Source organism: Stegodyphus dumicola, chromosome 7, assembly GCF_044657685.1.
Source record: "Stegodyphus dumicola isolate Sdum_Otavi_A_Nest chromosome 7, ASM4465768v1".
Lineage (NCBI taxonomy): Eukaryota > Metazoa > Arthropoda > Arachnida > Araneae > Eresidae > Stegodyphus > Stegodyphus dumicola.
Window position 1 is genome coordinate 132163122 of NC_140774.1, and position 24148 is coordinate 132187269.

Genomic DNA, 24148 nt, shown 5'->3' on the forward strand with positions numbered 1-24148 from the left:
AGATAAAAGCGAAAGTGTATCAGAAACTATCGACCCACCCAAAAATCCATCAATACGTTATGGTCTAGCTAAAGAAGCATCAGACATTTTAATGCGATTTTATTAAAAAAAAATCAGAGAATGAAAATGAACAGGTGGTGTAAACGTTTTACATAGATACCTATGTCGAATTAAAATTAATGTACCAAAGAAAATTAAATTTAGTGAACTTTTTAGAAAATTTTAAATTCTTTTATGTAACACTAAGTGATTAAAATTTGACAGTTTTATGACACCTAGATTTTTTTTATTTTGATTCCTATTAATTAGTTATGGATATTATAAGTAATTTTCTGTAGAGGCATTAGGTATTTTTTGGAAGCCGGCAAGATGAAAAATATGCAACGCCTTCGCCGGGAATCGAACCACGGACCTCTCAATTACGCGCTGAGCTTGCAGACCACCACACCATGAAGGCATGCCAAGAAGGCGCGAGAAATATCTTATATACTCCCCCTTTTAAATGGCAACTGGGGCTTTTAGGGGATCCAATCGCCAAATCCTAGGTGAGAAGAATCATCATCCAACACCCTTTTAGTTCGGGCACCACTGTAGAGACATTAGGTAATTTTTGTTTTTGGAAGCAGGCAAGATGAAAACTATGCAACGCCTTCACGGAGAATTCAACCACGGACCTCTCAATTACATGCTGAGCGTGCAGACCACCACACCACTAAGGCATGCCAAGAAGGCGCGAGAAATACCTTATATACTCTCCCTTTTAAATGGTGACTGAGGCATTTAGGGTACCCAATCGCCAAATCCTAGGGGAGAAGAATCATCATCCAACACCCTTTTAGTTCGGGCACCAAAATGACAGAGAAGTTAAACTAACTTTTCCGTTAACTCTTTAATTCTTTAATTTTGTTTTGTATAAGTAAGCATAAGTGACTTATGCTTACAAAACAAAACTCCTCAATTTTTATTATTATTTAAAATAAGATAAGATGAAATTTAAACTCAAGAATTATAGTCGGAGACTACATAAAATGTTTACGTAAGCTAACTCAAACAAATAACATCTTGCTTTTGATGAGCACTAGCAAAATGGCTGATGCTGGAATAATCTCTGGCAGAGCTAGAGATAGGACGTAAACTGCTAGCGAGGCTGCCAAAACCTCTAATACTAAAATATTCCAAACCCTCGCTTTAAATACTTAGACAACTAATTCACATTTTGATGAGATCTAATAGGGAAAAAAACTTACAGTAAAGGTGTAAATCATAATAATTGTTTAATTAATATAAAATTCTTACATTTTTCCCACCTGAATTTAAACTAATGGAAAACGAAGGTCTTAGTGACTTTGGAGAAGATTTTAAAATTCTGAAGTCTAATGCATGAGCAAGCTCTTACAAAATCTCATTTAAGTTAAAATAACTACTGACATCTAAATTTACCCTTCGCCTTCATTTAAATTGTCTTTAAATTTACACTTTCAGATCCATTGCAGACTTTGTCTCACATCTTCTTCCAGAAATCTGAAAGGAAAAATTGTATAGCAGAGAATACTTAAGTACTATACATAATATGCACATACAAGAATAATATTTTGAACAATTCACATTTCCCTCTTAAGCTCTTTTTCATCTCGCTGTCCAACTTTATATTGGGTCAAGCAAAGAGTAAAATTGAAGTGTTGCAGCAACCCTACCTGCTACCCGAATTCCTACATGGTTAAAATAATTAGACACACGGATCTCTGAAACACCCTATTTCAAAATCTTTAACTAATATTCTAAACAAAATTTCATTTAACTTTAAAAATGCTGAGGGGAGAACCTAACTTTTAAATAAAAGCTCATTTAAAAATGCTAGTTTTCAGTTTTCATTTAGAATACACATTATCAATAATGCATTTTCCTTTTACAGTACATTACTTCTTAACACATATTATTCATACATTCACGATATTAAATTTCATTCACTGTACTTTCAATAGATTACCATTATTTAGTTTTAATTTTACATAAAAAACTCATAAACGCGTTTTTGTAATTTTGACTTGAATTCGTGCCAAAATTTCTGCTATTTACTGTTTTTTTGGACTAAAGTTACATAATCATGTTTAACATAGAAATAGAAAAATAGATGAACGCATCAGCGGAAAAGCCCACAAGGATTAATGGGAGATTTTATAAGCGAACTTTAAGAAACAACTCTGCAAATTTCGCAGAAATCTTGGAGTAGACATACCAGGGATAAATAGAAGGGCTAGGTCATTCCTTTGCTCGACTCCTCGCCGACGCAAGCCTCATGGGGGGAGGGGTTAACTGGAAGTAATCTGACGTATCTCTTTTGCATCTGCTCTGATTTTGCTCGTTTAAAACTGTAGTTTCATTCAGTTGCGAGACGATTTTCTGGAGGTCGCATATCCCAAATTAATTTTTATCATACATAACTGTTTTCTAATAATGCAAATATTTAAAATAATCTGTGTATATATATTTAGTCAGTTTTCCTTTTTAGATTTAAAGTATTCATTATGTAATATGGCTTCTTGTGCTGTAGCAACGTGCCGTAACACTGATAGAAATACGAAAGGAAGAGATATTGTATTTCATGCTTTCCCAAAGAACAATTTGCTTTTGACGAAAGAATGGATACATAAATGTCGAAGACAGGATTCTATTAATGTGAAAAAACGCAAGAATTTGCAGCGAACATTTTCTGTGCAGTGATTATGAAGATGACATGAGAAATCGCTTGCTTGGAGCACCGCAAAAGAAACTGTTGGAATGCAGTACTGTGCCGAAAATAAATTTATCGTGTGCTGTAAACGAAATAACACCAAGAGATCGGAGACATTTGAAAAGAAAACTAATGCAGAGTGCTTTTGAAAGACTACACGAATTAAGCCCAAAGAAAATTTATTTCGAGGCCGAGAACGAAATTGAAGCTGACAATAATAAATCAAATGTGAATGTTTTTCAAATAAAACTCACAGGTGACAATATAAGAAAAATTTTAGGATGTTTGCTAAGAGACAAAGAATGTAGATGATATCTAGAAAGAAATTCGTATCGGAAATTAAAATCCTAAACAGCGAAATTTAGGAAAAAACAGCACAGGTCGGAGAATTTGGAAAAACGTCTAAACCATATTTTTACAAAGACTCACGCATTGATAGAAAAGAAGGAAAAACGCATTGATAGAAAAGAAGGAAAAAATCATGAGGACTACTGAAGATTAAGATAACAATCTTACATGTATTTATTTAAATGTGATATTGATGTAAGCCTAAGTTACAAAATTTTTAAAAAAAATATATGTTATTATATTGAATCGGGAGAAAAATATGCCAATGTAAAATTTACAATTAGGCTTAAACTCAAACTTAGATTAGCAGAAATTTTGCCATATATAATCATACATGTTTAAAACTATGCCAATTTAAGGTTGTTTTTGATTAATTTTAAATAGCTGTTATTATAGTTATCTTAGAAGCAATAGTAGAGTTCTCTTAGTTAACATGAAGATAAAGAAATGATTAGAAATAAAGAGGCATTTAAATCCCTGCAAATTAAAAAAAGAAACTTTATGCTAAGAGTAGCGCATTTTATATGTATTTTAAAATTGAGTAAGTACTATTAAATTTTTTAATGTTCAATGTAAAATGCATACTGCAGTAACATTGTCTCCTCTAAATTTTAGCTGTCTTTCACACACAGCTCATTTTAAACGCTGATTCTTCTAATTTAAAACGCTAATTTCTATGTTATTAATTGCATTTCCGCGCTCAGTGTCATCATGGCTACGTCATCACTCCCGACTGCCTGTTTCAGGGGGAAAAGTTCTATGAGCTAGCCCTTCTCTTTTAAGTCCTGACGACATACTAGAAGAAGATAGATTTTTTTTAGGTCTTACCCTGCTCAAAATAATCAGGATTGCACTAAATAATCAGGATGACTAATGAGAAAGCAGAATTCCATAATGCTTTTACTACTCAGTTTGATATTGTGTCTTTGCAAATGTGTGAATTCTGGGAGAATACCAGCATCGACACCGATCATCTGACCTAACCAGTCTTAAATTTTTAGAAGTAAAGCACTTTAATCTGTGCTCTTCCAGTCATGTACTTATCGCGTTTGGAGAATATTCTTTACGGTTGCATTACAAGTCAGGCCCTAATGGGACTCTTTCAATAACTAGCAAGAGTAGTGATCACTAAAACCTGCTACATGGCCAGTACACCGACCAAACATCAAAAGCATAAAATCTTCTTTGCTGTACTCAGATATCTTCGCTTGAGGTAAAAAAAAAAAAGTATACTTACAAGTTTATGCGCATATTTTCACATGTATAAACTTCTACTTGAAGAAATAAGGAAAATTTTCATTTACATTTTCTTTTTTGGGCAAGTCAGCTATTCGTTTTCCCACAAATTTGCTCCTTGTGGGACAGGTCACGATTCTATTCTCTAGAATTCGTCTACGGAGCTGGTTGTGGCTTTTTCCGTTTTTCTATTCAGATTGATAACTGACTCAATTCTTCGTTGATTTCCTTTGTCCTTTGACCTATTCTTGTGGCGCGTGTCTCTTTTTTGAAAGGTTTCCTCTAGGTTTGTGGTCTGCCTTTCATCTTCGTTTTTCGATCGATGATTCTTATAAATTTCCTCTCCAGTGGTTCCTCATCAGGCGGCCTTATGTAACGTATGTTTCTCTCTTAACTGAACGGTCATTTCCATGTAAATGCAAGCTTCCTGTTGATTTCCGCCGGGACCTATTTCTTTTCGCTACCTTTGTTTGTTACCCATGCGGTCGCGATACATCTCAGAGCTATTCGACCTTTGCTTTGAATCTCTGGAATGTTCCCAATTTTTTGTCTTCTTTCTTGACCCCACTCTCGTCTACAGCTTTACATTTTGATGGGAAATTCATCCAACCCTGGACTTTTCTCTTTTATCCCCTTCCCAGAATCCTTTCCTTTCTCTGTGGGCTTTCCTGTTGCTTATACTCCGTAAAATGACCTTTCCGAAGTATCTGCACAGCCCATACTATGGGAACCATCTAATCTTATGATTCACCCCATTTAAAATATATCTTCACCCTGTCGACATTCGCTTTTACATATTCGCCATTCTTTCCTCTTAAATATTACACTGTTCTTCTGATTCACTCGACTCAAAAAAGGGCCTTTGAATTTAATACCGAATTTTCCCATTTTTCCATCTGGGGCTCAAGACAAGGAATGCTTAATTTCAAAAATCTTCTTCTCATCTAAAAGTCGACCTCACTACTTTTCTTATTGCAGTAAAATTTTGCTTTTCTCAAACCAAGTTAATGGATAGTTTCTTTCGCTTCCTGTAAAGAATTTGAATTACTCACCTTCTTAACTTTTACTTCACAGTGGCTGTGATTTTAGAGTGCATCGTTAATTTCCGTGTCCTATTCTATCGGAGTAAAATGTAAATTTTTTTCTCTCTTTCAGCATGGAAGTAATATAGCTGCTATTCAGTGTGCTCTACAGATGTACGATATGAAACATGCGCCTCATGCAGCGACCATAGTAGCTGAACTGTATAGAGAAAGGAGTGGAGATGGTTCCATTCGATTTCTTTTCTTCAATTCCTCTCATCCCGAAACTGTTATCGAAAATCCATACATATTCCTGCTGCAAGGCTGTAGCGAATTCTGTCCTCTGTGGTTCTATGAAGATTTAATCCAAGATATAGTTCCTAAAGATTGGAAAAAGGAATGTATGAGTGAGTGGCAAGGGATTTCAAAAGAAATCATACCACCTCAGTTCGGTGTAAGTTATGTCTTTTTCTCATAATTTTAAATCTCATTTCATATACTAAGAAGTTTATTTTCTCATTTTCATCTACGGCAGCGATTTTCAAAATAAAATTGCTTATAGTATTTGGTATGCTAAGGTAAAAGCTATTCATCGTAATTCGATTTGATATTTGTGTCAAGTATTAAAAACAGTGTACTTTCCATTAAATCAAGGGCAGATGGCGCTGGTCTGATCGGCGCTTCCAGTTTGCAGGAAGATACTGGTACGTTTTTGCATATTGAGAGCATGAGTATTCGGCACCCTTATGAAGATCAATTTACAACACGAAAAATAAAATCTTCATCTAGATGCCGGTACGCCCATGTGAAGATCTTTACCTAACTGATTATCCTCGGGATTGCAGTTTATACCAAGATGCCGGCGCACAAATGCAAAGATCTTTATCTAAGTGAACAGTCGCCGACTTGCCGGCATCGTTATGAAATCATCAGTTTGGCAGTACATTAAATTTCTGCGCTTTTATGATACAGATTGATGGATTAGAAAGAAGTATATAGTAGAGATTAGCAAATATGAATATGAGACTACATAATGAAGACAATAAGTTTAATACATTTACTATTAATTTACCACTGATTTTTAACCCAAATGGGTGTTTGCCCAGAAGGCCAAATTTTCAAAATGGCATTTTGTGTCCATTCACTTTAAAAATCCGAATCACATCTCAAGTTGTTGCCACTAAGTATTATCGCCCTGTATTATATTTAAAGAAATAAAATAATGAAGAATCTGCATGAATGTATGCATATATGTTTCTCGTATTGTCAAAAATAACAGCAATTAGAGTTATCAAATCTTGAATAATATAGTCCTCCACCCGAACATGGGCACTTGGAAACCAGAATTCGGAATTGCGAATTTGTTTTATTGTCTATTTCATGTTATATAAACCTTTAACGAATTTTCGATTAAAAACTCAACAATTTCAAAACGAGCAGTGGCAACACTGTAGGGAATAAAACATTTTAATCTCCAGCGCGGGAGATTGTCTATCAGAAATTCTAAATATATACTCTTTTTCAATAGTTTTAGCCCAATATGGCGCTATTCCAAATGCTCCTGAAATGTGTATGTGTCTGTAAATGAAAAGAAAGGCTCATTTGGGCGTAATACAAAATCTGAAAACTTTCAATTTATTTATTTATTTATTTTTGGTGTGGAAGTGGGAGTAAATTTTATTCTTCCAACAAGTTTAAATATTATTATTTTTTAGTTGTTGCATAAATCCTACAATTATGATTTATGTTTCACCAGTTTTTAAACAATCGATATCAGTTGATCTTGTTCCATCCACCCCTAGTTTAAATGGTCAACACCAAGTCAAATAGCTAAGGCACCGGTTTTGCGTAATTCACTCCATTTCATTCTCGAAATGGATTGATCGCAGTGAATTTCCAAAATTTTCCCCATGTGCTTTGTAAATGCGAGTTTTCCATGAAGCATGCCTGCTAAGGCAGACAATCAAAGTGCTTTATAAGAGTAAATAATATAATGTGTTTCGTCAACATTTTCACACAGATATCAAGTATCAGCATCACAGGCATCATCATTCGCCTTCTTTTTGTACACGAGGATATTTACATCAGAATCAAAAGAAATTTGTGCATTTAATTTAAACAAAAGCTTTTGTAAAAGTAATATCTCTAATAATAAAAAACAGTATAGCAAATTAGAAATCGCAGGGTATAAAGAGCTAAATGATATACCAACAGCTGTCTAATTAGTCAAAAAATACATATTTTGATGAAATATTTCTTTTGGTTTTGACATCATTGTAATGAATCGCGGCTGTTCGGCTTGGTTCTGAATATAGAATTTGGAGCCAAACTTTTTTATGGCTGTGTATTAAAGCGCTCAAGCTTGATTAAATTAGATGTTGCTTAACCACAGCATTTCATATCAAGGTTTTTAATTTATTAGGAAACTCCTTCTTCAAAACCTCTAGGAGGAACTGGATCGCATTTACACTACAACTAAGAAGTCTCCGCCGGAAATAGAAGCCAGGAAAAAATACTAACACACAATGATCTCATCCACTCGGGCACTGATCCTGTCCGAAGGTTTATTTAAAACTACAAGGTGATGCAAAATGAACATCAGTGGCAAATTGTTACTATTTTGCTCCAAGTAATATATCACTTGAAATTTCAGTTGTAATTTACGATTTTAGCTTTAAACACGCCTTTTTTGTGTTATGACTAGCTGAAAATTCGGGGTTTTAAAATTTTTATCTTTCTGACTGAACTTAATTGAACTCTGGTGCCGGACAAACAATAACATGAAAAAATATAATAAAATTCTTTACTAAAATATCTGAAACTCTGAATTTAAGCTGAAGTAAGTACGAGAGGAGGAACTGTTTGATTGCTCTATCCCAATGCTCATTTTTAGTAACCAGTTACTTAGAATAACTTAATGCAATCAATGCAAATAATGCACCCTTAATAAATCTTAACCTGAAATATAAACAGGAATAAATCTTCGCTGGTGCTCGGTAAAATAGAATGCTATCTCACAAACAAAACTATTACTTAAATTCACTTAAACACATATTAAATCTATTCTATATTAACTCAGAGCAACTAAGATCGGTTTCATTAATTCAAAACCTGACAAACAGCAGAGAAAAAATATTCATAATACTATCAAACAGTTCCTCAAAAGAAAAATCAATCAATACCTAAATATCATTTATCATTCAACCAAAAACATATTCAAATGGCTATAATATAGTGGTAGTGCAAAACTTAAGAGTGCGTTGTGATTACCCTATTAAAAGATACTAACAATATCCCAAGAAAAAAATCTCCAAGTTTCTTAAAAGCCTTACGGCTCAAACAAATGAAGTGACATGACAGTCCCAAGTAAGTTAAAACACAAAGAAACAAATGCAACTTAAAATTTTAATCAAACACATTTATTAAATTCTTGAATACTCTAATACATGATAAATGGATAAACTGATCAGTATCCTACCACATTATTCTTACGGGGTAAAATAACGTATATGTCACACCAAAATACAACTCACATTAATTAAAAGTTAACATTTTCTAATTCACAAATTAAGTTGGTGAAACAAACAATCCTTCATTTGCAGACTTAACCGGTAATTTACTCAAAAAATTCTCTAATCACCTCTCAGTTTACATATATAATATAAGTGATTATTACTTCTATGGAATTGGAGAAGATAGAGAGGTAGAAAAAAATAAATGATCACTTACAGATCTTTCCGCAACATACAATCCTTCTACTCACAGGGAAGTCTCTTTCCTTTTCTTGAACCAACACCTTAAAAAGACAGGTAGCTTATGACTCGCGATTTGAAGTGGAAAAAAAACTGAAGACCTTTCTTAGTTCAACTAACTGCCGGAAAGAGGTGAAAACTATTCATCTAACCTCTGCTGCTGGAGATAGTCAACATAGCCTGTAGATAAGTAAGCCTTAAGTAATCCGAATCTCGTCTTGCGTATTTCTCTTGACCTCAGAAGAACCGTTGCCGAAACGCGCATCACAGCCGGATACGCCTCACGGATTTTAAAATGACTCGATTTCAACGCTGCGTTTATACCAGCAGAGAGTTCGAAAAGATTAAAGATGAAATTTGCGGTAATCTGTGCTAAATGCTTTCGGAAGTGTGCTCTTCAAATTCACACTTTATTTTTAATATTCTAGCAGGAAAAGGCTCTTCTACTAGCCAAGACAATGCATTCCTGGCACCCCAAAGGGCAAGCCCCGTAGCCAGGCAAACGCCCCACGAATGTTTTACGAAATTTTACATTACTGCAACTCCACAACTCTCTTCAACCCTCTGGAGCAGACCACCTGCGGCAGGACAAACACTCCACGATCTCTTTTTACAACTTTACATCTTCAAAACTCAAATCTCTCTCTTTAACACACTTATTAGGTGACGAAGTCACTCAACCAGGCTCTAAAGCATCGTTCTACCCCGTGTATAGCAGATGAAATGGAATTTTAGACATTTCTTTTGCTAGCATAATCCGTGATTTGAATGCGAAGCATTCGTGAAGTGATGAAGTAGTAGTTAATGCAATTAAATAGCGCTGAAGTAGTTTTAGGTAGCAATTATATGAATGTTACTGCATTTATTGAAACGAGGCATAACTTACATTGAAGGCAATGTGGTGATAAAATTCAATTCGATTACTTGTCGCAGAGCGCAGTTACCCGGCTGACGTCTGAGGCTGAACTGAAGTAGCTACTAGCTACTAAACTGCTGCTAGGTCCAAGAGATGTGGTCACGTGGTCTAATTTTAAAGCCATTGGAGGAGAGAGTACAGTGCAGTCAAACTATTGACAAAGTTTCCGCGTACGAGTTAACTACGAATTCTCCTCTCTCCGCCCGATCTATGCTGGATGACCTCAGGGCAGTCTTGTCTCACCTCTGCTCTTCAGTATCTATATTAACGACGTGCCTAAAGCACCAAGTATCGATCTAGCTTTATATGCAGACGATATGGCCATCCTAACTCAACATACCAACATCACCACGGTAATCTCTACATTACAGAGTTACCTTTCAGCATTAGAACTCTGGCTCAGACTGTATAAAACCAAAATTAATGTCGCTAAATCAAATGCGATGGCACTTTATTCGTCCGAAGAAATATCACCCGTTTGGACAATCTCATTTTCTTCGGTGAACCTATTCCCTGAGTTACTGCTTACAAATACCTTGGTGTCTTACTAGACTCAAAATTAACATGGCAACTTCATATTCAAAAGATCATTGCGAATGCGAAAGCTGGCAAAGCCAACCTGCGCTCCTTTTTCGCTAAAAATAGCGACCTGTCACTTGACAACGAGATCTTACTTTACAAATCTATCATAAAGCCTATTCTCACTTACGCGAGTGCCATCTGGGGCTCAGCTACTCTGACTAACCGTAAACACGTTCAAATTTTTCAATCAAAATTTTTACGGCAGGTATTAAACGCTCAATGTTTCATAAGGAACGATGACATTCATAACGATCTCAAAATTATGCTCATTAATCGCTTTATACAGCGACTTTCGGAAAGATTTTTCAAAAACATCCATCTTGTTGGAAATCCAGTATTACAGACCCTGCCGGTATACGATCATGCGGTTTCCTCTTCAAAAAAGCAACCCAGAGCTATCTTACAACCTGAATATACTCAACTGCCTTTTAAACGGCGCCGGTATGTGCATACAGACGCCCAAGTGGATGTTTACTTCTCATTCCTAAATCCCAACTGTGCCCGCGTTAACAATGCTTAAGGGCATTGACCGGAGGATCCCTGTTCTTTAACTCTTTTAAGAAAAGTCTTTTAACGTCTCTTTAACAAGTGACAACTTTTCTCCGCAGCCGCACGCGACTGCATTTAATTCATAATCGCTTGTTAAAAGCTTCCTTTCACTCGCTAAACGGGTTCCTTTCGGCCCCTTCCCGCTAAGGGGCGCTCTTATCTGGCCTTTAAACGTCGCACTGAATAGCGACCAAAATTTCTTCTCCTCCATCAGCTGTTACTCTGAATTGCTCCTAGAACCCGACTGATGACCCCCCGCCCAGTTCGCCCAGCTACTCCGAGTGGGTGCCAGTTCATTGAAACCGCGCTAGCTCTTTTCATCCGGACTGCTTGTTCTGAGGATTTTTATTTTATTGTTGATATCAAGAATCAAGGAATTGCACCTTTTTTATTCTTTTCAAAATTTCATGAAGGATGACTGCCCTATCAAAATTGAAATCTGGCCCTTTTTAGACACGAAATTTAATTAAAAAGACCTTCTATGAGTTTTTACCTTTTATCTCATGTGGAAGGCATTATCTGAAAAGCTTTTAATTTTTATAATTTAGGCTTCACAATTTTTTTCGTATTTAGATGAGCCCCTCTTTTGATGTAATTATTTTTTATCTCTGATGATGTGGAGTTAAAGGCCTAGCCTAGCGCAATCCGTAAATTAACTTCCTTGATCAAACTATCGGCAGGCAATTGAAGGGGTAGGGGATTTAACACACTTACAAGCTCCCAGGAAATCTCGGTTTCTCCACCCCTTAAAAGCCATAGGCCCAAAAATGTGCATAAAATTAAATTTCACCATCCCTTGTGAACTTGTGAACTTGTGAACTTTGATTGCTTCTAGCTTCGACTTCTAAGAGTCTTTTCTAGTAGATAAAACTAAAGCTAATGGCCAATTGCGATATAATAGAAAAGATGATGCCCAGATAGCAGCAACACCCGTGAGTAATTATTAGAGAACGCAAGCATACAATTACCTTTCTGTAACACAAAGTCCAATGAAGCAATTGTTGACTAGCTACGACACCAATGTTCTGTTTCTATACTTTGCTGTAAAAATCAGGGGCACCAATGCTGTGCTACAACTTCCTATTAGGGAGGAAACTAATGCAGAAACAGACAGGTGAAAACCGCAACTAACTAAATATCAACTGAGAAATCAAACTCTTAAGAGTTTGCTAATTACCACACCTTTAGTGATCGTATAAATGAAGAGTGGTTAGTACAAATTTTTGCGTTGTGTATTATGCATCCGGGACGGCGCCGTGAGAGGATCGAATAAACAAAATGTAAAGTCAGTATATATATAAGTAAAACACATAAAAGATATAAAGAAAACATAAGTAATAGGTTTCCAGATTAAATACCAGTTTATTCAAATTCCTCACAATTAAAATTAAATCTTATCCTAATCAGAGAGTCAAATTTCTTATTTTTGTTACAGTTTCAATTTATTTATTTTAGACACAGGTGAATTCTTCAATATGTCATTTTCTTTTGTTACATTTAAATTCATGATTTGCAAATCTATTACATGACTCTTTTAATTTAACGGGTACCCGTTCTGTAATTTCTAAGAGGTTAAAGAAAACATATTATCTGCAATTCAACATCTGTTCTAAGGAAGATTACACAAACAAATTATATTATTACATCCTAATTCATAAGAGGACCTTAAGGGTTGTCTCAGTAAACTAAGAAGGAGAAAAGGGAGGCAATTTAATTTCTTTAGAATAAATTTAAGATTCGAAGTTGTTTTTAAATTCCAAGGAAGTTTCTGAAACCTTACTTAAAGTTCAAACACAGAAAATAAAGACTTATCTTTGGTGGACATCTTGAAGTGGAGAACTCGTATCTTAATACGAAGCTGACGTCGACGGCACTGACCCTCGGTTACAAATGGAAGTTTCAGAGGACATCGTTTTGTCCTGGCACTATTGGCGAAACACACACGGCCGGTAACTGATTTTTCTAACGACGAAGCATTTTCACTCTGGAAAACAAGAGCAATGCTGCCCAGCACGGCTGTCCGCCTGGTCTTCCCGCTTCGAAAATCGGGCCAAAAGTCTTACGGCAAAACTCGTCCAACGTCGGGCAAAGTGTCTTTAAACATTTCAGTAAAACTCGCCCATCTTCAGTTTCGCCTTTTAGCCAAAACGCGGCCGGGGAGCATGTTTGCCGCTCCCTGCCGGAAAAACGTCTCTCTAGGCAATTACAGCTCACCTTCTATCGCTCAACCCAAGAGCAAGCTCGAAGTTACAGTCTTAGCCAAAGGTAAGTAAGTCTAGCCAGTAGGTGATTCCAAGAGTAAGTCTCGCACGAAAGTGATTCAAACTCGAATTTTCTTCATCTCCTTCACAAACGCGGGCTCCCGCTATGGCTTCAATTATCGCCCCCTTAATTTGGGCAAAATTTGCGTTTCAACCCCTGAATGCGGAAATAAAGGCGAATGCGCGTGCGCGCCCCTCCTTCACCTAGCCAACAACCTGAATGACTTACCACGAAGGTTAAGTAGCAACCTCTGACCCTTCTGTCACGTACTTCCTGTCCTAAGGTCAACTGCACAATGAAATTTCTTCTAGAACATTCTAAAGGACAAAGCGCACGAAATCATGACTTAGCAGAATCGCCTCCTTTTCCTTGCTTCTTTTCACAATGAATCAAAGCTTGTACAAAAATTGCAAATAAAAGAAAAATAAATAATATTCTTTGAAACTAAATAATATTCCCAGAAGTATCCGTTTTTCCCCAAAATTAAAGCATTAAAATAAATAATTCAGAATCAAATAAAATTAAGATTTCCTTAAATCAGAAAATCATTCACCTAGTTTTTATAACGCGATCAGACGATTCTCTACACAACACAATTATGCTGCAAGATGAAAGGCATAATCTTATGCAGAGCAATTTTCTTGATAAGCATGGCAGGTAGCATAGCGAAAAACCTAAGCAATGCATTAATTAGCATAATAGAGGCAAAATCTAGTGAATAGCAGTAAGCTAAGTGCATGGCATGATAAACAGGCTAGAGATCTAGAAATAAGCAATTACTATACTAAAGTCTGTCTGTCGCGGCATAGCATTATTTTTAACAGTGCATGGCATGAAAGCAGGCAGTGATTGCAAAATACAAGCATAAAATAGTCAAAAGGCAAATCCAATGATAAGAAATAACTTGAGGATGAGATTAAACTGAGGATGGAATAATCATGAGATAATCCTGAGAAAAAATGTCACAGTGTAGTGGCAGTGAGAACTGCCGCAGTCCTTCATCGATGAGGTCGTAGCTCAGAGTGATCAGTGAGGTAAAAGTTCGTAGTACTGTAACGTGGATCACGTGTGCGCACCGGACCAATTGGGTGCATTTACAGGCGAAGTTATTTGATTTGTCCATACAGTCACATGATGCATAGAAATTAAGTTAAACTAATAACACACAGTTCAGATAAAATAATTAAATTAAATAATAAAGTTGAGAGAAAATAAATATCTTGATTAAATAATAATCTGGGTTAAATATTGAAAGCACATAATAAAAAGGAGATCAAAGTTCTTATCCTGCTTTGAACAGGGAGATAAATGACATGATGAATATTTACATTTATACAAATCACCATCGAGGATTGTGATGTATGGATCTTGGACGTTTAACAATACTTTCGATCATAGGATCGTAGTCAGAGATGTTTCTTATTGCAGGATATTGGGAATGTTTCAATCCTTCAAAGAATTTATGTGCATGATCAGGATTTGATTATGAATGAGTTCAATACCCAAGTCATGATGAATCTGTGTGTTTCTCACGAACCATGGAGCATTTACAATAGTCCGGAGGATTTTATTCTGGAGTATACCTATTCTAAGTCTTTCCTTCTTGTTGGCAGATGCCCAGGCAGGAACCGCATACAAAAGGATAGGTCTAATTGAACTCACGGTAGAGGAGGCGCTTGCGCCAGGGTGCCTGGGCCAAAGGCCCTATCCCGGCTAGAATACTTATGTATCTTTTAATGTTGACTAGACATAAGTTGAAAGTAGAGATCTAACGAGTCAGTGGTGGTTGAATTTTAAAAAAGCCGTAAGTGAAAGTGTCAAGCATCTGACAAGCTGTCAAGCATCTGACATACTGCAAGAGAACTTGATAACACATTAAGGATCAGTGTAAGCATTTGGTGAATTATTAATAATTTAAGAAATGTGTAGATTTACAATACAACGCTAGTAACACTAGAGATTAAATGAAGAGATATAAGGTAACAACTAAAGAATAGATATCTAATGAATTCTCAGCAGACTGTATTTCAGGTAATTTAGAAGTGATTTTCTGAATGATATTTGGAATTGAAAGACTCTTGAACAAGTTGCCTATTTCCTTTATGAGTTTGAACACTTCGCCAATGGAGTCTAAGGCAAGATTGCTAGTAATGCTATTATTATCCTCAATGTTACGTAGACTGGTAGGGTGTTTATTTACCCTATTTTGGGTGACATCTGCATAAGATTTTTACATTGCAACTTATTAACAGGAGCAGGTTTTGCAGAAATGTTTACATTAGAATTGCTATTTATTTTGTTAATCTTCGGGAACTTAGTACAACCCCTAAAATTCGCGGTGTGTCCTACTTCTTGACAATTACAACACTTAACAACTTCAAACCTTTTGGCAGAACATTCAGAGGTTTTGTGCCCTCCAGCACACTTTACACAGCGAGATTGTAATTTGCAGTTTTCCGAATTATGGGGAAAATGTTGACAGTTGTAACATTGAACGATACTTGCATTAACTTTGAACTTTACAAATTCAACATAAAAAAGTAGGAAATGCTTAATATCATATATCTTTTCTACTCCTAGGATGTTTTCCAACTGAATTTGAAAAAGAGGCATGGGAGCCTTGGTTTTTAATATGTGAATTTGTGCAATTTTCCTAATTTTGAATCCCATGCTACTTAGTTCATTTTTAATTTCATTTATCGGGCAGTCTATAGGAAGACCTCTAGCCACTACTTTAATTGGTCTGTCATATTTTTTAGTAATCAGATAGTAGTCAACTTTATATTTATCCAGATACCTTGTTATACCACGATGATCATTTTCTGTTTTGGGGAAGATTTTCAAAAAGTCCCTTCCCCACACTTTGCCCGCGAAATCTAGTCCAGTTTCTTGCTTCAAATTTTTCATAAAGTCTGAATACTTAATAGACGGTTTGAAAATTATGGGCTTAACTTTAGGGACAACTTTAACAACATTTTCAACATCCATATTACCTTTAGTACTTTCAGAAACATCTTTAGTCAATTTATCAAACTTGTTACAGAAGGTAATTTCAATATTATTATTTTAACAATTTAGAAGGTCTGGCCGATTTTTTCGGCGAAGTAAAGCCTTCAGCGTCAGTGTTTTGCTTAAGTGGTCGTTTACTCCATTTTATTTTACGGCCGTTTAGGATTAGCAGTCAAAACCTGTGCATTAACATCAGAAATACTTGCATTGGGGGTATGAATATCCTGTACAATCATAATATCATCATTATTAGACTCAGACTGGTTAGGGGTATTATCAACATCAACATTACAAACAACACTAGTATTTTCATTAACGTTAGAATTTACATTATTATTAGCCCATTCATCACGCAATTTTTCCATAAGTTGATCATAACGAAAACTAACCGAGACCAGCGACGTCTGCGTAGAGTTGTCAATGTTCACAGACAAGCAACACTGCGTCAAATAACCACAGAAATCAATGTGGGACGTACGAGGGATGTGTCCAATAGGACAGTGCGGCGAAATTTGTCTTCTTTGGGCTATGCCAGCAGAAGACCGACTCGAGTGCCTTTACTGACAGCACGACATCGGCTGCAGCGACTCTCATGGGCTCGTGAGCATATCGGTTGGTCCCTAAACGAATGGAAAACCGTGGCTTGGTCAGATGAGTCACGATTTCAGTTGGTAAGAGCTGATAGTAGGGTTCGAGTGTGGCGTAGACCCCACGAAGCCATGGACCCAAGTTGTCAACAAGGCACTGTTCAAGCTGGCGGTGGTTCCATAATGGTCTGGGCTGTTTTTACATGGCATGGACTCGGTTTTCTGGTGCAACTGAACCGATCATTGACTGGAAATGGATACCTTCAGCTACTTGGAGATCACTTACAGCCATTCATGGACTTCACGTACTCAACGATGGGATTTTTATGGATGACAGTGCGCCATGTCACCGGGCCACAGTTGTTCGCGATTGGTTAGAAGAACATTTTGGACAGTTCCAGCGAATGATCTGGCCACCTAAATCGCCCGACATGAATCCCATCGAACATTTATGGGACATCATCGAGAAGTCAGTTCGTGCCCAAAACCCTGCACCGTCAACACTTTCACAATTATGGACGTCTATAGAGGCAGCATGGCTCAATATTCCTTCAGGAGAGTTCCAACGACTTGTTGTGTCCATGCCACGTCGAGTTGCTGCACTTCGCCGGGCACAAGGAGGACCGACAAAATATTAGAAGATATCCCATGACTTTTGTCACTTCAGTGTATCAGAAAAAAAGAATATAATTACAGAGAGAGCTCTCATATGTTCTTTATCGTCAGTCAGTTGTTAGCAAAATCTGTAGATGGATATACACTGCGCGAGAAAAAGGGAGGACAGTTCTATATCTCCCGTTCTACTGGGCCGATTGACAAATTTCAAATTGCGTTTTTCATGTCTCAAAAGCCCGACTTAGGATATATATTAGATTTATATACACTGAAGTGACAAAAGTCATGGAATAGCAATATGCAGATATACAGATGGCAGTAGTATCGCGTAGAAAATGTATAAATCCGAAGGGCTTTGGCAGGGCTTTCATTTGTGTTCAAGTTATTCATGTGAAGAGGCTTTGACATGATTATGGCCGCACGACGAGAATTAACAGACTTTGAAAGCGGAATGGTAGTTGGAGCTAAACGCATGGGTCATTCCATTTCGGATATCGTTAGGGAATTCAACATTCCGATATCCACAGTGTCAAGAGTGTGCCGAGAGTATCTAATTTCAGGCATAACATCCCACCATGGACAGCGCAGTGGCCTTCCACCTGCACTTAACGACCGAGACCAGCGACGTCTGCGTAGAGTTGTCAATGTTCACAGACAAGCAACACTGCTTCAAATAACCGCAGAAATCAATGTGGGACGTACGAGGGACGTGTCCGACTTGTTGAGTCCATGCCACGTCGAGCTGCTGCACTTCGCCTGGCAAAAAGAGGACCGACAAATTATTAGGAGGTATCTCATGACTTTTGTCACTTCCGTGTATAGCATTGTTCTAACATAGGTATATTGACAAAAAATCGAACGTTTTCTCAAATGGCATGCCATTTTTTTTCCATATTTCCGTTTCTATGACTCAAATTATGCCAGACTACCAACTTTTGTAAAAATCGCAAGAGTAGATTTTCAAAGAATTAGCTCTCAAAATTTTAGCATATCAATGTTAATTGAATTTGGTATATATTTATTAATATCTCATTTTTTATTTTTCCTTTCACATTTCGAAATTTAGGTTCATTCCAAATAAAATTCACCCATTTCTTATGATTTATTTTTAAAATTTGTATTTTTAAATAATTTTTATATAAATTTTTCGAAAAATATATAACCCATAAATTATAACCTATGAAATTTTTACCATCATCTTAAAGGAGGTGTATTCCTAAGAATACCTGCGAAAAATTATACTTTTTTTTATTCAAATTTTTCTAAGATATACACGACTTCACATATTTGCGCGGTTTGAAATTTGGCATCTTTTTTTTGAACGATAATAACGCCAAATGTGGTTTATGGATTTTGTTACAGTGAAATTGCCACAGCTATTTTTAATCTTTAATTTCAAATAAATTTTTACGGAGAATTATATGAAATTTTTTCCCTCAATGATGCGTAATAAATATTTATTATTACTATATGGTGTTTGGTGTATTTAATTATGGAAAAACACACTAGGGCTATGCCTGAGAGGAGGGATGCCTTCGTGGAGGACTTTCTAAGGGAAACTGGCTCGTATACACGTTACACATGGGGAAAACCACGAAAACGACCATGCAGCCAGCCCGTTCGCGGGATTCGAACCTCGGACCGAACTACCAGTGTTCAGCGACTTTACCGATTATTACTATATGGAAAGCTGTTTTTTTAAATTATAGATATTATTCAAATTTTTAATTTTTTAAAAATTTCTTTCTTTTTCCCTTTTTTTTTTTTTATTTTAATATTTGTAAGAGTAAATTTTTACCTTCGCCGTGTTATCTTCTGCTACTTTACTTTAACTTAATTTAAATTTAACTGTCTAAAACTGAGATAAGTTCGTTTGATGTTTATTTTCACAATGTTTTTAAGCAAACAAGACGTTGACGCTTTGGGTCATATCCCAGCTTTAAAAAACATATAAATGTTTACATTAATCCTCATAGATAGAATGTTTTAAGTAGTAATTTTCTCTCTTGTTGTAGATTATATAAAAGACTTCTTCTTTAATATAGAAATTTTTACCCGATATAAGAATTAGGTTAATCGGTGGTACAGGATAAGAGCTGCTGGAGTGGTGTATTTCTTTCTCATTTAAGAAAACTCTTTTAATTCAAATATTTATCCTTTGGACTTTGCTTTTAAACTTTATTTATAGTTAAAATGTCTAGAAGCTGTCTTCAGCTGAAAGTCATTTAATGCAACTGATATTTTAAAAAAATTGACGAGAACGCAAAATTTATGGAAGTATTTAAAATAATAACATAAAATATAATATAAAGAACATTATTTGAAAGAAAGAACGATGTGAATTTTTTCCTCTCACACACACAATGTAAAAAGGGAAAAGGAAAATAGGTTGCCCTATATTAAAAAGTTCGCCAAGTGAACTATTCTTGGCGCAAACTGAAAAAAAAAATAAAAATAAAAAAAAAAAAATAAATAAAAAATAAAAAATATATATATATATATATATATATATATATATGAATTTCTCCGTAAATTTCGCACCAAATTTTACGAAATTTAATATGTAGGCATAATTTGAGTCTTAGAATCGAAATACATAAAAAAATGGGTATGTTATTTCAGAAAAACTCAGATTTTGTGTCAAAAGACCATTTCTTTAGTAAATAAATTATTATGTTAGAATAGTGGTATATATAAATTTAATATATATCCTAAGTTGCGCTTTCGAGACATGAAAAACGCAATTTGAATTTTGTCAATCGTCCCGGTAGAACGGGAGATATAGAAATGTCCTTTTTTTTTTTCCGCAGTGTATGTGATCCAGAATGGAGACAAATTATACAGGTCGCGAAAAGTTTTAAAGCGTTTTTTTTTTATATATATTCCTAAACAATTTAATAATATTAGCATGCACATTTTTTGGATTATTAATTACATATATATATACTTATAATTGCGAATTAAATTACCATTCTGAGAAGATTTTATTGATTATATCTATCTGTTTATTAAATTTCATTACTACATTATTTTCATCTAGCAGTTTCTTTCCTTTCCTTTCGAAATAAATACATGTAAGTTATGAGACTGAAACGTTTCGGAAACACCGTTATAAACAAATAATCAGAACCAGTTAAGAGTTAAACAGCATTAATTAGTACTAATTGTTTATGAAAAGTATCCTAGTTGTTCTACGTAATCATCTTAAGAAAAAGGAGATTTTGCGTGGTTATTTAATTGAATACGGCAAAGCATATGAAGGCTGGCTGAAAAAGGCATGCTTTCGTGAAGAATTTTTTAGAGAAAATAGGCTTCTATTTATATTACACATAAGGAAAACCACGAAAATGCCTACACACAGTACTAGACTGTAGGCGAGCTCGAGCAGTTCATTTGTTAAACTTGCATGCAATTCTCAAATTCCCCCCCCCATTTTCCCCCTAGTTTATTTAAGGAATGAAAAATACATGTTACTCACTGAACTTCGTACAGTAGGCTGAACATCGATGAACTATATTTCTGTGACAAGGAGAGCTTTCTGACTGTACAATCTATTTTACATCTAGCGATGTTTGGCCGAATACATTTATTCGCTTGTTCTATGAAGTTTATGCAGTATTTTTGTAATGCTGATACTTTCATAAGTTAAAATTAAAATTTATTGTATTTTTTTTTAATATTTCTTTTTTATTCACAAATATTTGCATATTCTGCTTTTCTAAGAAGTGAAACATTTAATAAGATTCTGATACTTTGTTTTCATAAGATAAGGTAAGAGCCCTTTATATCACTGCAACTAGCCCGTTCACACGGTTTCAAATTGGGAATGAATTACGAAGTTGATCATTCCATCTATTCGTCTTATCGACATGAAAATGGTAAGTCTGAGTAAAGAGGAAAATATCTTTCTTAAATATGAGATGATAAACACGTTTCTAAATAATAATTTCAAAATATAATTTTGTGCTGTTTGAAACTGCTTTTAAAAGATTTATTAATCATAAATTTAAATATGTATAGTGAAAATCACAAAGGGAATAACATATATGTATCTGTAATTACTAAACTAAGTATTTCTTATGTATGCAATAATACTTCAAAAAATATTTAAATAGGATACTTAAAAATGCTTTTCCTTCAAATAAATATTAGATTTACTGACTATCAGCTTCTTATCGACTGCGGCATCTATTCTCATCAACAAATGATAACATCCTGGGTACATGCATACATATATACACATATAGACACACGCACACATGTAACATGCGCATTTATTCATAAATTCCTAATTAAAATGAATTAAATGTTTACACGGTATTGGAAAATTAACCGTAAAGCGGCCACCTGCAATGTATTTGTAATTTTAAAAACGGTATTTATTCATGAAAAGGTTTGAAGTCATTTTAGTTCAGACTATTTCTCACATATTCAGACACTGCGTATTCATATAACATGGCATTCGAAATACAAAACTCAACATTTACGATCATATTCATTGAGGAAAACAAATATTGACTTTCTACCCCTATGTCTTTAGAGTGATAGTTATCTTTTAATAAATTCATTTTCATAATGCAAAATGACATTCATTCAAACAATTCAATTTTTCTATATTGTCCTGTCCATAAACCGAATGCATAGAAGTTAGGTATTTAAACGGCCCCCACATTTTTCCACCTCTCCGAACCGCACAGTCCCCTCTGTTTCTAGCATCTGCGTGTTTTTTTTTCCTTATAATTTACGACTGGGCCGCAAATGATCAACATTCATATATATATTCTATTACATTCTTCGCTCTTTCAGATTTAAATCAAATACAAATAAAAAGACTTAAATAATATAAAAACACTTCGTTTTAAGAAATCTTCTTAAATGCTCATGTGCATTAACAAGACAATGATTTTTCTATTGGCAATCTGATTTCGAGAAAGCGAAAGCATTCACCGTCTACAATGAAATGGCCACCTTCTCTTCTGAGTTTGGACAAAATGTCCGAAGACAGGAATAAATGTTGGAATTACCAATACAGAGTATGAGAAAGATGGCATCGCAATCAAATTAATGCCTTGTAAATAAATGCTTGATCCAAAAAATTCTCATTGCTTTGGAAAATCTCATTACCATTTTGCATTAAAAAAAATGACTTTTAAAGCTGACAACATAAACTGCAGCTGCAGTTTCAAATGATATATCACTTGTAATAATATAAAAGTCATCCACTGAAAACGTTTGTCATTATTAATCTCTTTTGGAATTATCACAGTTTTTTAAAACTGATGGCGCTACTTTTGCATCACCCGGTATTTTTATACAAAATCGAAATTTCTGATGAATACAAGATTATTATTGTGAATGTTATCATCATTATTTAAAACATTTTTGTGTGCAATGCTCTTCAAGCATGGAAAGCAAATAAGGAATCATGCTTAAAAAATAAATGTTTGTTTCATTTAGAAATATGGATAGTTAATTTCCATTTACACAGGAATGCTCGAGTAAAAGTGCTTTATATTTCCATCATGTAAATCTTTAGGAACCTCTCACTTCTTGTTCTACGCTGCTAAAGAGAGACTGTAAAAAACAAGCACTTCTTGAATCGAACCCCTACACGGGCTCGATTCAAGAAGTGCGGGTGAAATTCATTAGCTGATTTTTGTGAAACTCACTTAACTGAAAGAATTAAAAAGACTTCGAGAGCAGTCTGAGTATTTCAATGTTACGCATGGATTTTAAAAGGTGCAAAATGTTTTCATGGCGTACGAAGACAGATTCCTCTTCAGAAATAAACTTTCTGAGCTGTAGTTTATTTCAATTTATTACAGTTATTTGTAAAACTTTTAATTCCAAATTTACTTTTTTTTAATATGGTCCTTTTCCGAATATTTTTCAGGAATTCATGTTTCAAGAGAAATCATCATCATCTGGAAGCATATCAAAAAGTTGCAATTCATATGCTTTAGTCTTATTATCTGTATTTGTTATGTTAGTTTTTAATATTGTGTAATAAAGCGTAAATAATTTTTAATTTTGATTGATTTTTCTTTTAAATCAAATTATGAATAATTACGAACTGAAGTTTTTTATTAATACGCGAAAAACTTTTAAGATAACGTTGCTTTCCGTTTTCACAACAGCTTATGGATAGTTATGGACTGAAATTTAAAATTGATATATTAAAAAAATAAAGCTAACCATGCTTATTATATCACAAACTCAAACCACCTAAAAGAAAATAGAAGAATCTCATTTTCAGGCTCATTTGATAATTGCGCTGAAGATTTCCAATGAAAAATGAAAAAAAAAAAATCAAGAAAATGAAATTTCAGCTTATAATATCGCCAAGGTTGTAGGGTTCCCCACCTTGGTTAATTATTTGTCTCTACTGAAATTGTTAGGAAATCTATCGCTCTGTCTATGTAAATAACAACATGCTAGCTTTCACTTAAAAAATTCATGCACGCATCATCAGCTTTACTTTTACGTATAAAATTTCTGCGTTTACAAAGCTAATTTAGCAGATATACTTCATAAAACAT

General features: G+C 34.9%; 1 protein-coding gene across 7 annotated transcripts in view; it reads left to right on the forward strand.

Moving 5' to 3' along the window:
- LOC118194253 (lysosomal acid phosphatase-like) overlaps positions 1 to 23637 on the forward strand; it is a 170267-nt gene extending 146630 nt beyond the window's left edge. For 6 of the 7 annotated variants that reach the window (XM_085820824.1, XM_085820823.1, XM_085820821.1 and 3 more), the window contains 2 exons: positions 5471 to 5791; positions 23503 to 23637. In XM_085820824.1, the coding sequence (XP_085676950.1) occupies positions 5471 to 5791; positions 23503 to 23616 (435 nt within the window). In that variant the 3' untranslated portion in view covers positions 23617 to 23637. Of the gene's footprint in view, positions 1 to 5470; positions 5792 to 7759; positions 8123 to 23502 lie in introns of those variants that run through there. The other variant, XM_085820820.1, reaches the window with a different exon arrangement.
- The last annotated feature ends 511 nt before the right edge of the window (positions 23638 to 24148 follow it).